A 13107-nucleotide genomic window follows, 5' to 3' on the forward strand; every position below is an offset into this window, starting at 1 on the left:
AGGAAGCCCAGACCTGTGGTAGCTGAGCTCAAGCCTTGCCTTACTTAAAGTTGCAAAGCTGGGGGTGGAAATGTATTAAGCAGCTGGGTGGGAGGGCATGTGTTTGCATTTAAGTGTTTCATGATCTGGGGGTGGGAACAGTGGGAGGTTGCCTTCCCTTTGGTTGATTGGGAAAAACCTGGAGAGGGGCCCACATATTGGGGTCAGAGATCAAAGGGTGGCTGCTTGGGCTTTGCCAGTGGGCCTATTAATTTATTAGAGGATACATCTCATAGGGTTTGGGGGCGTTGTTTTAAATAAAGCTTTGGTTAGTAAAGTCATAACCTAGATGGGTTTTTTCAACCTTGAGTTTTTGTTTTTTAACTTCACCAGTATGTTTACTGTTGTCATTAGTGATCATGTAATTTTTAAATTAAATTAAAAAAATTTTTAAGTAATGTCTGCACCCAGTGTGTGGCCGCAGCTCACAATCTGTGATCCACAGCCCCATGCCCCACGGACTGAGCCAGTCAGGAGCCCAGTGAGGATATAATTTTGAAACTTTTATGAGTGCAGAAGAAAGCTTGATTTTCAGTGCGTAGTGAAGCACACAGAAACAGTTAAGAAATCTGAATAAACTTGAATAACTTTTTTTAAAAAACTGTAATCACTCTTGGAAAGCTTATTTGGAATGCCCAAAGCTATGTGGAAGCTGAGTAAAAACGGAACACCGAACAGTAAAGTGCAAAATAGGTCTGTGTCTCGTTAGGCGAAGCGCCCCTGTCTTTGTTCAAGATTTGAATGTCCACGAAAACCCTTTCGCTGCGGGATTGTGTCCGTGGCGGCCGAGCACGAAAGGGCGCCGTTTGAACCCCTCGCCTCAGGGTTGATGAACGTGGTCCGCTGCCCGAAACGCTTCGGAATCGGGGAGGTCGGCTCCCAACCAGGGAAAGGCTGGCAACGGAGGCAGGTTTTTCTGGTCAGGTCAGGTAAGGCGAGATGGCCGTTTTGGCGAGGGCTCGGGGGAAGTGGACAAAGCTGAGTCGCCCGGCCTCGGGCGCTTCTCCTTCCCGCAGCACCCCCCTCCTCCCCCTTCTTATCCCCTTCTCCTCCTTCTTCCCCCCTCCTCCCCCTCCTCCTCCTCCGCCGCCGCCCCCGCTCCGCCTCACCCTCGTGAGACCTCGTGGCGTTCGCGGAGGGCGCACAGCCCCTGCTGAGGCCCGCGCCTTCTCCGCACGCGCGGGGGGAGCGGCCCCGGGCACATGATCCCCCCGCCCCCGCCCCCGGCCCGCCCAGCACCTGACTCCGGCGGGCCGCGGGGGGTCCGCGCACACCCGAGCAGCAGCGCCGAGCACGGCCCATGGCCTCCCCACGCCTCGGGACTTTCTGCTGCCCCACGCGGGACGCCGCCACCCAGCTGGTGCTGAGCTTCCAGCCGCGGGCGTTCCACGCGCTGTGCCTGGGCAGCGGCGCCTGCAGTCTGGCGCTCGGCCTCCTGCAGCTGCTGCCCCGGCGCCGGCCCGCGGGCCTCGGGGCCCCCTCCCCAGCCCCGCCGGCCTCGGCGCGCTCCCCTGCCTCCGTCCGCATCCTGCGCGCCGTCGCCGCCTGCGACCTGCTCGGGTGCCTGGGTAAGGCGCGTGGCCCGCGGGTTGGGACCTGCTCTGCGCCCGGGTGAGGGAGCACTGCCCGCGGGTTGCGACCTGCTGGGTCCCCGGGTGAGCGTGCTTATTAGCCCGCGGGTTGGGACCTGCTGGGTGCTCGGGTGAGGGAGCATTGCCCACAGGTTGGAACCTGGTGGGTGCCTGGGTGAGCGCGCACGGCACGCGTGTTGGGACTTGCTTTGCGTCCGGGTGAGGGGGCACTGCCCCCGGGTTGGGACCTGCTCGGTCCCCAGGTGAGCGCGCACGGCCCGCGGGTTGGGACCTGCTGGGTACCCGAGTGAGGTCGTACTACCCAACGGTTGGGACCCGCTCGGTGCCCACGTGAGCGCGTGTGGCCCGCGGGATGGGACCTGCTGGGGTGTTCGGGTGAGCGCGCACGACCCGCGGGTTGTGACCTGCTAGGTGCCCGCGTGAGCGCGCGCGGCCCGCGGGTTGGGACCTGCTTTGCGGCCTGGTGAGGGAGCATTGCCCGCGGGTTGGGACCTGCTGGGTACCCGAGTGAAGGAGCACTGCCCGCGGGTTAGGACCCGCTCAGTGCCCACGTGAGCGCGTGTGGCCCGCGAGATGGGACCTGCAGGGGTGTCCGGGTGAGCGCGCACGGCCCGCGGGTTGCGACTTGCTAGGTGCCCCAGTGAGCGCGCGCGGCCCGCGGGTTGGGATCTGCTTTGCGGCCGGGAAGGAGCGTTGCCTGCGGGTTGGGACCTGCTAGGTGCCCGGGTGAGCGCGCGCGGCCCGCTAGTTGGGACCTACTCGGTGCCCAGATGAGGGAGCATGGCCGGTGGGTTGGGACCTACTCGGTGCGCGCGTTGGGCAGGGTGTCAGCTGCGTGCTAGGAGGGTCGACGTCGAAACCGGAGGCGGCTCTCTAGGGACCGGACTGGGTGGCCAGGGGACTCAGCAAAACAGGATAGGCAGTTAAAATTACGCCTGGGGGACATTTGTTGAAGGGAATATACCAGTTTCTAATGTTTGTTATTGCAAACATACTAGGGAAACTTTAGAAGGGGTGGTTAAGAAAAACCCAGATATTGTGAGGGACCCATAATTATTCTGCTAGTGAGATTGATAGTATTTTGTGTATACACACAAAATCATTTCCAAAATGATTTAGCAGAACCAGGAAGAACTCTTGATGTATATATCTCTAATATATATAAATAGATATGTTTTGTCAGGCTTGGGTTTCATACCACAGGTGGCCAACTGCAACCCCTGTGCCAAACCCTGCTGGCTGCCTGTCCCTTTCTGAGGCCCAAAAGTTGTTTTTTTTTTTTTTTTTTTTTTTTTTTTTTTTTTTTTTAATCAAAAGAAAAATCTTTCCTGGTTTATAAATATTCCATGAAATTTAAATGTCTGTGTCCTTCAGGACAGTTTGGTGGGAGCACAGCTGTGCATCGCACATAAAATCATCTTGGTGCTTGTTAATTCAATCAGATTGGTTTTCTTCCTGATGATGCTAAAACTCACAGCTGAGCACATCACAGAGGTGGATGTCCTCAGAGTAATTGTGGCCCATAAAGCCTAAAATATTTTTAATCTGGCCCTTTACAGAAACTTTGCCATCCCCTTTAAACATGCATGGCAATTTTTGCAGACTTCTAAACTAGATAGTGCTGAGCATTTGTTTAAGGGTTTATTTTGGAGAATTTCTAAGAAACACAAATCACACAGACTATATAATGAACCCCTGGACCCATACCTCACTTTATCTACACTCCATCCTGTACCAACTCTTCACTGCATTGATTTAAAGCAAATCCCAGGACGTATGTACTTTCATCTATACAGATTTCAGTATATAGCTGTGAAAGTAAGAAGGAAGTGTGTATGTATACCCATATATGTTACAGGTAGTATTATCACCTTAAAATAATGAAAATCAGTTTTTTTTAAAAGATTTTATTTATTCATTAGAGAGAGAGCGTGTGTGTGCAAGCACAAGCTGGGGGAGAGGAAGAGGGAGAAGCAGACTCGCCACCGAGCAGGGAGCACAATGGTGGGCTCGGTTCCAGGACCCTGAGATCATGATTTGACCCGAAGGCACATGCGTACGTAACTGGCCGAGCCCCCCAGGAGCCCCAAAAATCAGTTCTTTAAGGTCACTACTGTGTGTTTAGTTGTGTCATAAATGCTGTTTTACAGTTGGTTGGTTTGAATCAGGATCCAGATACAGCCCACACTTTGCAGTTGGCTGACAGGTGCTAACCATTTTGGAATTGTATTTTTCAGTAAGTTTGCTTCTGAAGCAAATGCTGTTGATGGCATTGGGCCCTGAGGGGATGGCAGCAGCTTATTCCGCACCTTGAGCACATAGCAGTACAGGTCACTGTGTCTCAGGGCCCAGTTCTCCATTCTGTGCTCTTGTGCCTGGAGACCCTCAAGGACCTTGACTTCCAGTAAATGCTATGGACCTCTAGTCACTTTCTCAGACTTGAGGAGTCAGACAGGAAGCAGTACTTCCTTTCTGTGAGGGATAAAATCATCTTGGTGCTTGTTAATTCAACCAGATTGGTTTTCTTCCTGATGATGCTAAAACATTTTGAGAAAGCATCTTTTATTTTTTTTTAAAGTTTATACGTGGGGCTTGAACCCATGACCTTTAAGAGTCAAACGCCCTGAGAACCGAGCCACCCAGGCACCCCTAGAAAAGTATCTTTTTTTTTTTTTTTTAAAGATTTTGTTTATTTGAAAAAGAACACAGAGTGAGAGTAAGAGAGCACAAGCAGGGCCAGAGGTAGAGGGAGAAGCAGACTCCCCACCAAGCAGGGAATCCCACTTGGGGCTCGATCCCAGGACCACGGATTATGACCTGAGTTAAAGGCAGGTACTTAACTGCAGAGTCACCCAGCCAGCCCTGGAAAAGCATCTTAATAGCAATTTAGGATCCGTGGAATGATATTTGTATATACTCTCCCTTTTAGAAGGGACATACGTGGTGTTAACAAGTGAGCAGAGGCAGAATTAAGGGGAAGGCTTGGTGACTAACACCTCCCTGGAAAAATAAATACTTAAAATGCCTACCTCATAGGGCAGAGGTTTTTCTCAGTTTTATTTAGATGTAATTGACATACAGTCCAGGAAAATTTAAGATCTAGAGCATAATGACTTAACATACATGTATGGTGAGATGTTTACCACCGTAAGTAGACATTCATCCGCTCACATTGATACGAATGTAGGTAGGGCATGTATTGAGCTCAGAGGAGTGCTCGAAGCGTTCTTGATACAGCATTCTGCAGAAGAAAAGCATTATTTGTGAGCAGTGCTGATAACGAGAAGATAGATCGCGAGTTTTTTTGGTGTCCATAGTTCCTTTTTAGTGGTATGTGGCATGATATAGACTTAGTATCGTACTTCATGGTGTGTATTTGGTTATATACCGCACATTATACAGAGGGTATTTTTTTAAAGATTTTGTTTGAGAGCGACAGAAAGGACAAGCGGAGGGGGGCGGGTAGTGGGCAGAGACAGAGGGGAAGCAGACTCCCCACTGAGCGGGGAGCCCTGAGTATATGCAAGCCCCCTGGGATCATGACTCGCGCAGAAGGCAGACGCTCAGCCGCCGGCGCTGGCCAGGCGCCGGGTGTTTGCCGGTGGATCGGACAGTGTATATCTGGCGCTAGAGTGTGCAGGGCGAGCTTGCTGGTGGGTTACAGTGTCTAGTAACATATCGCGAATTGTGTATTTAATAGCGTCTTACACCGTGTGCACGAGGACACAGTGTGTAACTTCATAGTGTTTACAGTTACCCTCGAGTATCCTCTCACGGAGCCTGTGCTTCCACAAAGCATATCACGTCACCTTCGCATAGATCTTACGGGTGTGTTATACTGTTTTGAGGAGAATTAGTTATTCGGGTCCAGTAGCAAAGAAACTTAAAAAAAAAAAAAAGTAAATGTCAAATGCAAGTTGCCAAGAGCTACTTTGTGAAAATCTTAAATGCGTTTTTATAGGGAATGAAAGAATTATCTCTTCACATTTCAGAATTGTGCTTTTTCAGTCATTTTTTTCCTGTGAGGAGTGTTAATATGGACATTAAAAATAGCGAAGAAGTAGATTGTTGTCCCCATAAGGGCTGCTTCGTATGGAGGGAACAAACCGCGACATCCGGGTAGGACCGCGGCTGATGGTGGTTCAAGTCGAAATCGAAGTGCCTGGGCTTGCTCTGTGGCCGAAGTAATTGCTCCCTGGGTCCCCCGTGGTTCTCCGTCTCTCTGCACACACTCGTGTGTGTGTTTCTCTCCTCCGTCATTTCTTTTTCTGTCCCTTCCTAGCTGTTCATCACTCTGTCCATCTGCCTACCGCTCCCGAGCCGGGGCACCGGGCCAGCCGCCCGCGTGGATTCGGACAGCCACGAAGCGCCGTAGCTCGCCAGCAGCCACGGCCCGGCTCTCCGCAGGCTCGGTTGCCCCGGGGCGCCGGGGTCGGGAAGCAGGCGCTCTTCTTCCCGGCTGCTGGGAGGTTGGTGGTCGGCTCCCAGCACCTCACGATGCCCACGTCCTTCTCCGCATGGCGCCTCGTCACGCAGGCCCCTGGTCCCGTCACACCGTCACGAGAAGAGTGAGGACAGTGCGGTACGATGTTGGGGCAGAGGCCATGATGATGTTGGGACAGCGTCTGTGACCGTCCGGTGTTCTAGTTCTATTTTATTATCGTTGCTAGTGTCTTACGGTGTCTAGTAAACTGCTCTGTCCCAGGAACACACGTGGCGGAAAAACACGGATGGGATTCAGTAGGGTCTGCGGTGCCAGCCTCCACTGGGGGTTCTGGAACACGTCCCCCGCGGGATGACCGTATCCGCTCTTTCTCTCATAGGTATTGTGCTCCGGTCTGCAGTGTGGTTGGGATTCCCAGATTTCGTTGACAACCGCTCCGACGGGAATGGGACGGACGTCTGGCCGGCTGTGTACTGTGTGGGGACCGCAGTGAGTGCACCTTCTTCTCGCCGCCGCCGTCTCTCCTCTGTGCCCCTCTCAGGCTGCCATCCTCAAAGTGTGGTCTCTGGCCACTGGGGTTTGTTAGGAATGCAGATTCTCAGAGTCTGCTGCTCAGGGTTCTTTGGGTGGGTGGGGGGCGTCTGCCAAGTACTCAACCCTCCAGGAGCTTGTTTGTGGTGCCAGATGACAAGATGATAGGTCTTAAGGCTTGTAGTGTCCCGAGCTCCCTTTGGTTCCCCTTCAGGGGTATGCTGCATGATAAAGGGGGCTCCTGCCACCCGCTTCCTTCTGAGGACCCCCTGGAGTGTGGCTGCTCTGTGCCCCCCCTTCTAAGCACACATAGACCATCCTTACCTTAGCTGCAGCTAAAGCCAGCTGGCCAAAAAGAAGAAGAGAGAAGGCAGTTACTGATGTATTGGGTGTGTACTGCTTGATAAAAACCTGCGTGGAAATGTACATCTGTATCCCGCTCTGTGCACCATGCCGGAGCAGAATTCTCTGCTCCTGCCTCCTGCCCGCTCTGCTTCCCAGCTGCGTACGGGGCAGCCTGGGTCTCCCCATGGCACAGCCCAGCAGGCATGCCAGCCCTTGCAGCCCATAGTGTGCCGAGCCCCTTCCTGGCCGCTCCTGGGAAGTGCTTTCTGGCCCCTACCCCTTTGTTTTCAGTGAACAGCTGCTCCTTCGCGGACGCCATGAGCCCTCAGGCCAGCGTGGGCCTCCCAGATGAGGCCTTCATTGTCCTGGCCTGCGAGTGTCCCGGAAGGCAGGCCTGGCCTGTGCACATCCCACCCTTGCGTCCCCAGACCGTGCACGCGTCTCTGGGTGGCTTCCCTCTCCTGCTTCCCGACGTCACAAGAAAGAGGCGTCTGCCGGCTCATCTCACGGACGGGGCCATCCGCTGCCCGTTTCCGGAGCTTTGATGCAGGCTCTTCCTGATTACAGATGTGGGTCCAGCTGCTGTATAGTGCCTGCTTCTGGTGGCTGTTCTGCTATGCGGTCGACGCCTACCTCGTGATCCGGAGATCGGCCGGACACAGGTACATTCAGAGGGAACAAGGAGAGCTTTCTGCCCAGCCTCTGTCGTGTGAGGAAGGGCTGGGGGCACCCCGAGGGCTCTGGAATGTTCTTCAGTATGGCAGACACAGAATGTCAGCCGGCCCCTCTGCGAGAAATGTCTCTGGCCCCTCAGTGGTACAAAAGGCTGAGGGCAGATTCACAATGAGGATGTTTAGACCATGACCAGTCATCCATAAATTACACGTTTGCATTCTGGACACTTACTAAAGAAGAGTCGGCAGGAATACAGGCAGTTTTTGACAATATAAAAGTTTGAGGAGACAATCTTTGCAGTGCGTATTGACATGTTACGCCATACTTGGAACCGGAGTACCGGAGCTGCCGGGAGCTGCTTGGGGAGAAAGGGCCCCAGGGGTGCGGCCCGTGCATTTGTCCCCGGCTGGGGAACTGTGAGCAAGTCGCTTGACCTCTCTAGACTTCCGTCGTGCCGGCCATGAGACCGTAGCCCCCATCGGGTCCCGGGAGACGCCGTGCAATGCTGCGTGTGAAGGGTCGAGAACCGGGCCTGGCACGTCGTGGGCTCTCGGGAGCTGTGTGCTGGGATGTGTGTGCGTGTTGGGGGACAGATACAGAGAACCTAAGTGAGCAGGGGAAGCCACGTGGCAGGGTGGAGTGAGCGCCCAGGTCCCCTGACTCTTGGTCCAGGAAGCATGTGTCCCCCACTTTCCCATGGAACCCTTGTATGCTTACTTCTTTTTTCTTTTTAAGTTTTATGAAGTTCACCCATTTAAGTGTATAAAATCCATTGTTCTTTAGTTTAGTTATAAAATCGTGCAGCCATCACACCAACTAATTTTATGACGTTAGTCATCAACACCCCCTCCCCCAGGCTCTACCAGTGATGAATTCCTCCCCCCACCCCCCAGCGCCTGGCAACTGCCAGTCTGTTTCTGTCTCTAGCTTTGCCTAATCTGGGCATTGCCTGAAAGTGAAATCATTGAACATGTGACCTTTCTTTGCCGGCTTTTTAAACTTAGCGGGCCGTGGTCAAGCTTTCCGTGTGTTGCAGCACCGTCTGTTCTGTGAGCTTCTGAATACTGCTCTGTTGTATGACAAACTACATTTTATTTAATTTTGAGAGGCCAAGCATGTGAGCAGGGGAGTGGGGCGGCGGCGGAGAGAGAGAAGGAACAAGGAGAGAGGGAGAATGTCAGGCAGGGTCCACTCTCAGCCCAGAACCTGACATGGGGCTCGATCTCATGATGCTGAGATCATGACTTGAGGTGAAATCAAGAGTCAGATGCTTAACCAACTGAGCCACCCAGGCGCCCTTGGGTGTACTGCATTTAAAAAATAAATGTGTGTGTATGTGTATCTATGTATATACATATTTTTTTAAGATTTATTCATGTGACAGAGCAGCAGAGGGAGAAGCAGTCCCCCTGCTGAGCAGGGGCACTGTAACAGGGCTGCATCCCAGGACCCCGGATCATGACCTGAGCCGAAGGCAGCCGCTTAACCCACTGAGCCCCCCAGGCACCCTTTAAATATATTTTTTAAGACTTTATTTTGGGGCACCTGGGTGGCTCAGTGGGTTAAAGCCTCTGCCTTCGGCTTGGATCATGATCCCAGGGTCCTGGGATCGAGCCCCACATCAGGCTCTGCTCAGCAGGGAGCTTGCTTCCTCTTCTCTCTGACTGCCTCTCTGCCTACTTGTAATCTCTGTCTGTCAAATAAATAAATAAATAAGATCTTAAAAAAAAAAGACTTTATTTTTTAATTTTTTAAAAAAGATTTTATTTATTTGACAGAGGCAAGGAGACAGTGCGAGAGGGAGCACAAGCAGGGGGAGTGGGAAAGGGAGAAGGAGGCTTCCTGCTGGGCAGGGAGCCCCAGGTGGGGCCCAGTGCCAGGATTCTGGGATTGTGACCTGAGCCAAAGGCATCTGCTCAACCGACTGAGCCACCCACACGCCCTTAAAGATTTTATTTTAAAGATTTACTTATTTATTTGAGAGCGTGCATGTGTAAGTAGGGGGAACAGCAGAGGGAGAGAATTTCAAGCAGATTCCCCATGGACCTCAGAGCTGGTCTTGGGGCTCCACATGGGGTGTGATCACAGGACCCATGAAATCACGACCTGAGCCGAAACCAATAGTCAGTTGCTTAACCAGCTGAGCCGGCCTTTTCCCAAAATGTTTGTGAGATGTCTCACTGAAGGATATTGGTAAAACAGTCTGGTTGCATGTAGTCGTGAACAGCAAAGACGTTTATGAACTGTGTTACTTCCAGATGAACTGGCGTGAGGAAGGGGAGGAAGATGAAGCTTAATCTGGAGTATTTCGTTCCAAGGTGAAAAAAACTTGGGAACCAAGCAGAAAAGAAGAGAGTTTCAACACCGTAATTTAGGTCTGTGATCCATTTAAAAAATTCTCTTTTTAACTAATGTCCACACCCAGAGTGGGGCTTGAACTCACAACCCCAAGATCAAATGGTCTGTGGTCCATTATAATTATTTTTAAGATGTTGCATATTTATTTTATTGTGGGGGGGAGAGCAGAGGGAGAGAGACTCTCAAACAGACTCTGTACTGAGCATGGGGCCTGACACGGGTCTCGATCCTGCGACCCTGAGGTCATGAGCTGAGCCCAAACCAAGAGTTTGATGTTTAATTGCCTGAGCCACTCAGGAGCCCCAGTGATCCATTTTAAATTAATTTTTATGCAGGTGAGGAAAGGGTCAATGTTCATGCCTTTGCATGTGGATGGCCTCTCGTCCCGGCACCATTTGTTGAATAAATTTTACTTTTTTAAATTCTTTTTTAAAGGTTTTATTGAAAGATTTTATTTTATTTATTTGAGAGAGAGAACGAAACGGAGGCATAACTGAGGGAGAGGGAGAAGTAGGCTCCTTGCTTGATGTGGGGCTTAATCCCATGGTCCTGGGATCTAGTCATGTGTAGGGCTCCCTGCCCATTGGGGAGGCTGCTGTTCCCTCTCCCTCTGCTGCTCCCCCTGCTTGTGCTCTCTTGCTTTGTCAGATAAATATAGTCTTTTTTTTTTTTTTTAAAGATTTTATTTATTTATTTGACAGAGAGAGATCACAAGCAGGCAGAGAGGCAGGCAGAGAGAGAGAAGGAAGCAGGCTCCTGGCTGAGCAGAGAGCCCGATGCGGGGCTCGATCCCAGGACCCTGCGATCATGACCCGAGCCGAAGGCAGCGGCTTAACCCACTGAGCCACCCAGGCGCCCCAGATAAATACAGTCTTAAAAGGAAATAATCATTGGTAGTCCTCATGTGTCCTCATCATTAACTTGGGTCTCTCTGGCTTGAAGCTTAGTGTTTATTTTTGTGCTTGTTCCTTCCACATTTTTACTTAGCTCGCAAACTTTTATTCATCTGAACAGAACCGGTGTACTCGTGGTTTTGAAAATTCTGGAGGTCAAAGGCAGCCAACTAGATAGGTCTGTGAAGATTAGCTTTGGCTATGTAAAATACAGAAAATAATAGTGACTTAAACCAGATAATTTTTCTTCCATTCTAAAGGAGGCTAGAGGGGGGCACGTGAGTGGCTCACTCATTGGGCGTCTGCCTTCAGCCCAGGTCATGATCTCAGGGTCCTGGGATCCCAGCCTGCATTGGGCTCCATGCTCAGCAGAAAGCCTGCTTTTCCCTCTCCCACTCCTCCTGTTTGTGTTCCCCTCCTTGCTTTGTTTCTCTCTCAAGTAAATAAGTAAAATCTTTTAAAAAATAAATAAAAGAGGCCAGAGGTAGGCAATCCAGGGCCCTTACGATGGACATCAGGGACCCAAGTTCCTCCTGTTTTCTTGCTATGTTGTCGTATTGTGTGACTTCCAACTTCAAAGTATCATGGCCCGATAGAGCTGCTGGAGCTCTAGCCATCACATCTGCATTCCAGAAAGGAGAAGGGGGCCAAAGCATAAAGGTCTGTTTTCCTCTGAGCCACCTCCCTTTAAGCAGCCTCCCTGGGGATTTGACAGAACAATTCCACTTCTGTATTATTGGCTAGAATTTAGTTTCATGGCCACACTTAGCTGCAAGAGGAGGTTGGAAGTATAGTCTGTTAGCCTAGCATGCTGCTGTTGGTCATGACATACAGGTTATGTTTCTAAGGAAAAAGGAAGATGACTTTGGGTAGGCAGCTAGCTCCAGTGAGAGAGGTCTTTGACCCGGAAGCCCAGTGTAAATGTGTGTTCCTGTCTGAGACCTCTCTCACTCAGTTTTGGAGGGATTGGAGTTAGGACACACTAGAGGTCTCATAGACAGCCAGTTGTGGAGATAAGAGGAGCGGTGGAGCCGGAGAGGAGGCTGGAAGAAGAATGTGCCTCCTGCTCTCAGGGGGTGTGAACTGCTCCGCCCCTGGCCATGGATGGCTGTGGTCAGACGGGGCAGCCTGAGAGCTTTCTGGACGTAGAAGACAGGTGGGGCCCTTGGAAGCCAGGGCAGGCAATCAGGAAACCCTCCTCATGCCCAGAAGAGTGTTTGGAGCTCATCGTGCAGAGATGAGCGGATGCTGGCGGAGCATAGCTTCCAAGGACCTGCCAATCAAGCAGGAGGCAGACATCCAAAGATGTGAAACGTCCAGATGCTTCCTAAGGACAAGAGCAAGGGCAGGGGTCCAGCACTAGGAAGATCACTGAGAGTGAAACAGGGTCTCCCATCACAAAGGAGTAGCGATGGGGTGCCTGGGGGGCTCAGTCGCTTAAGCCTCTGCCTTTGGCTCAGGTCATGATCCCAGGGTCCTGGGATCGAGCCCCGAGTCAGGCTCTCTGCTTGGTGGGAGCCTGTTTCTCCCTCTTCAACCTGCTTCTCCCCCGGCTTGTGCTTTCTCTCTGTCAAATAAATCAATAAAATCTTTAAAAAAAAAAAAAAAGAGCTACCTGGGACAGATCCAAGGCAGGGCCCAGACATTGCAGGTAGGGCTGGACTAAACGCTACGTTCCCTTCGAGATCCTTCCAGTTCTCAGCTATTTCTTTGGCATTGGAGACTCTTTTAAAATCCTAATCCTAAGAAATGTCATTAAGACCAATTTAGAGTTAAAATTTAAATGGCTATGTTGGTTCCTGATGTGGGGTGTACAAGTTTTAAACAATAACGATAACAGAAGGCGCTTGAAATTGTGGGAAAAGCCCTGAATTGAGTTTTTTTTTTTTTTATGAATTTTATTTATTAATTTGACAGCAAGAGAGGGAACACAAGCAGGGGGAGTGGAGAGCCGAGCAGGGAGCCTAATGCCGGACTCGATCCCAGGACCCTGGGATCATGACCTGAGCCGAAGGCAGATGCTTAACGACTGAGCCACCCAGGCGCCCCTACATTGAACTCTCTACTTGCTCTGTGGACATGAGTGTGAGCGGAAGGGGGCCTGGGGAGAGCCCTTGCGTGCCTGCACCTGGGCGCTATCTGGCGGTCAGAAAGGGTTGGGGATCTGCAGCCTCCTGCTGCCCTTCATCCTGGGTGCCCAGGAGCTCAGACTCCTCCCGGGTGCGGGTTT

At 51.6% G+C, this 13107-nt stretch overlaps 1 protein-coding gene across 1 annotated transcript in view; it reads left to right on the forward strand.

Annotated features, from left to right (window-relative positions):
• The first annotated feature begins 1271 nt into the window (after positions 1 to 1271).
• LOC309856872 (G-protein coupled receptor 143-like) overlaps positions 1272 to 13107 on the forward strand; it is a 97671-nt gene continuing 85835 nt past the window's right edge. Inside the window, exons 1-3 of the mRNA XM_082718662.1 lie at positions 1272 to 1607; positions 6455 to 6564; positions 7519 to 7613. Of these exons, the coding sequence (XP_082574788.1) occupies positions 1340 to 1607; positions 6455 to 6564; positions 7519 to 7613 (473 nt within the window). The 5' untranslated portion in view covers positions 1272 to 1339. The remainder of the gene's footprint in view (positions 1608 to 6454; positions 6565 to 7518; positions 7614 to 13107) is intronic.

The sequence above is a fragment of the Mustela nivalis genome (genome assembly GCF_964662115.1).
Source record: "Mustela nivalis genome assembly, chromosome: Y".
Classification (NCBI taxonomy): Eukaryota; Metazoa; Chordata; class Mammalia; order Carnivora; family Mustelidae; genus Mustela; species Mustela nivalis.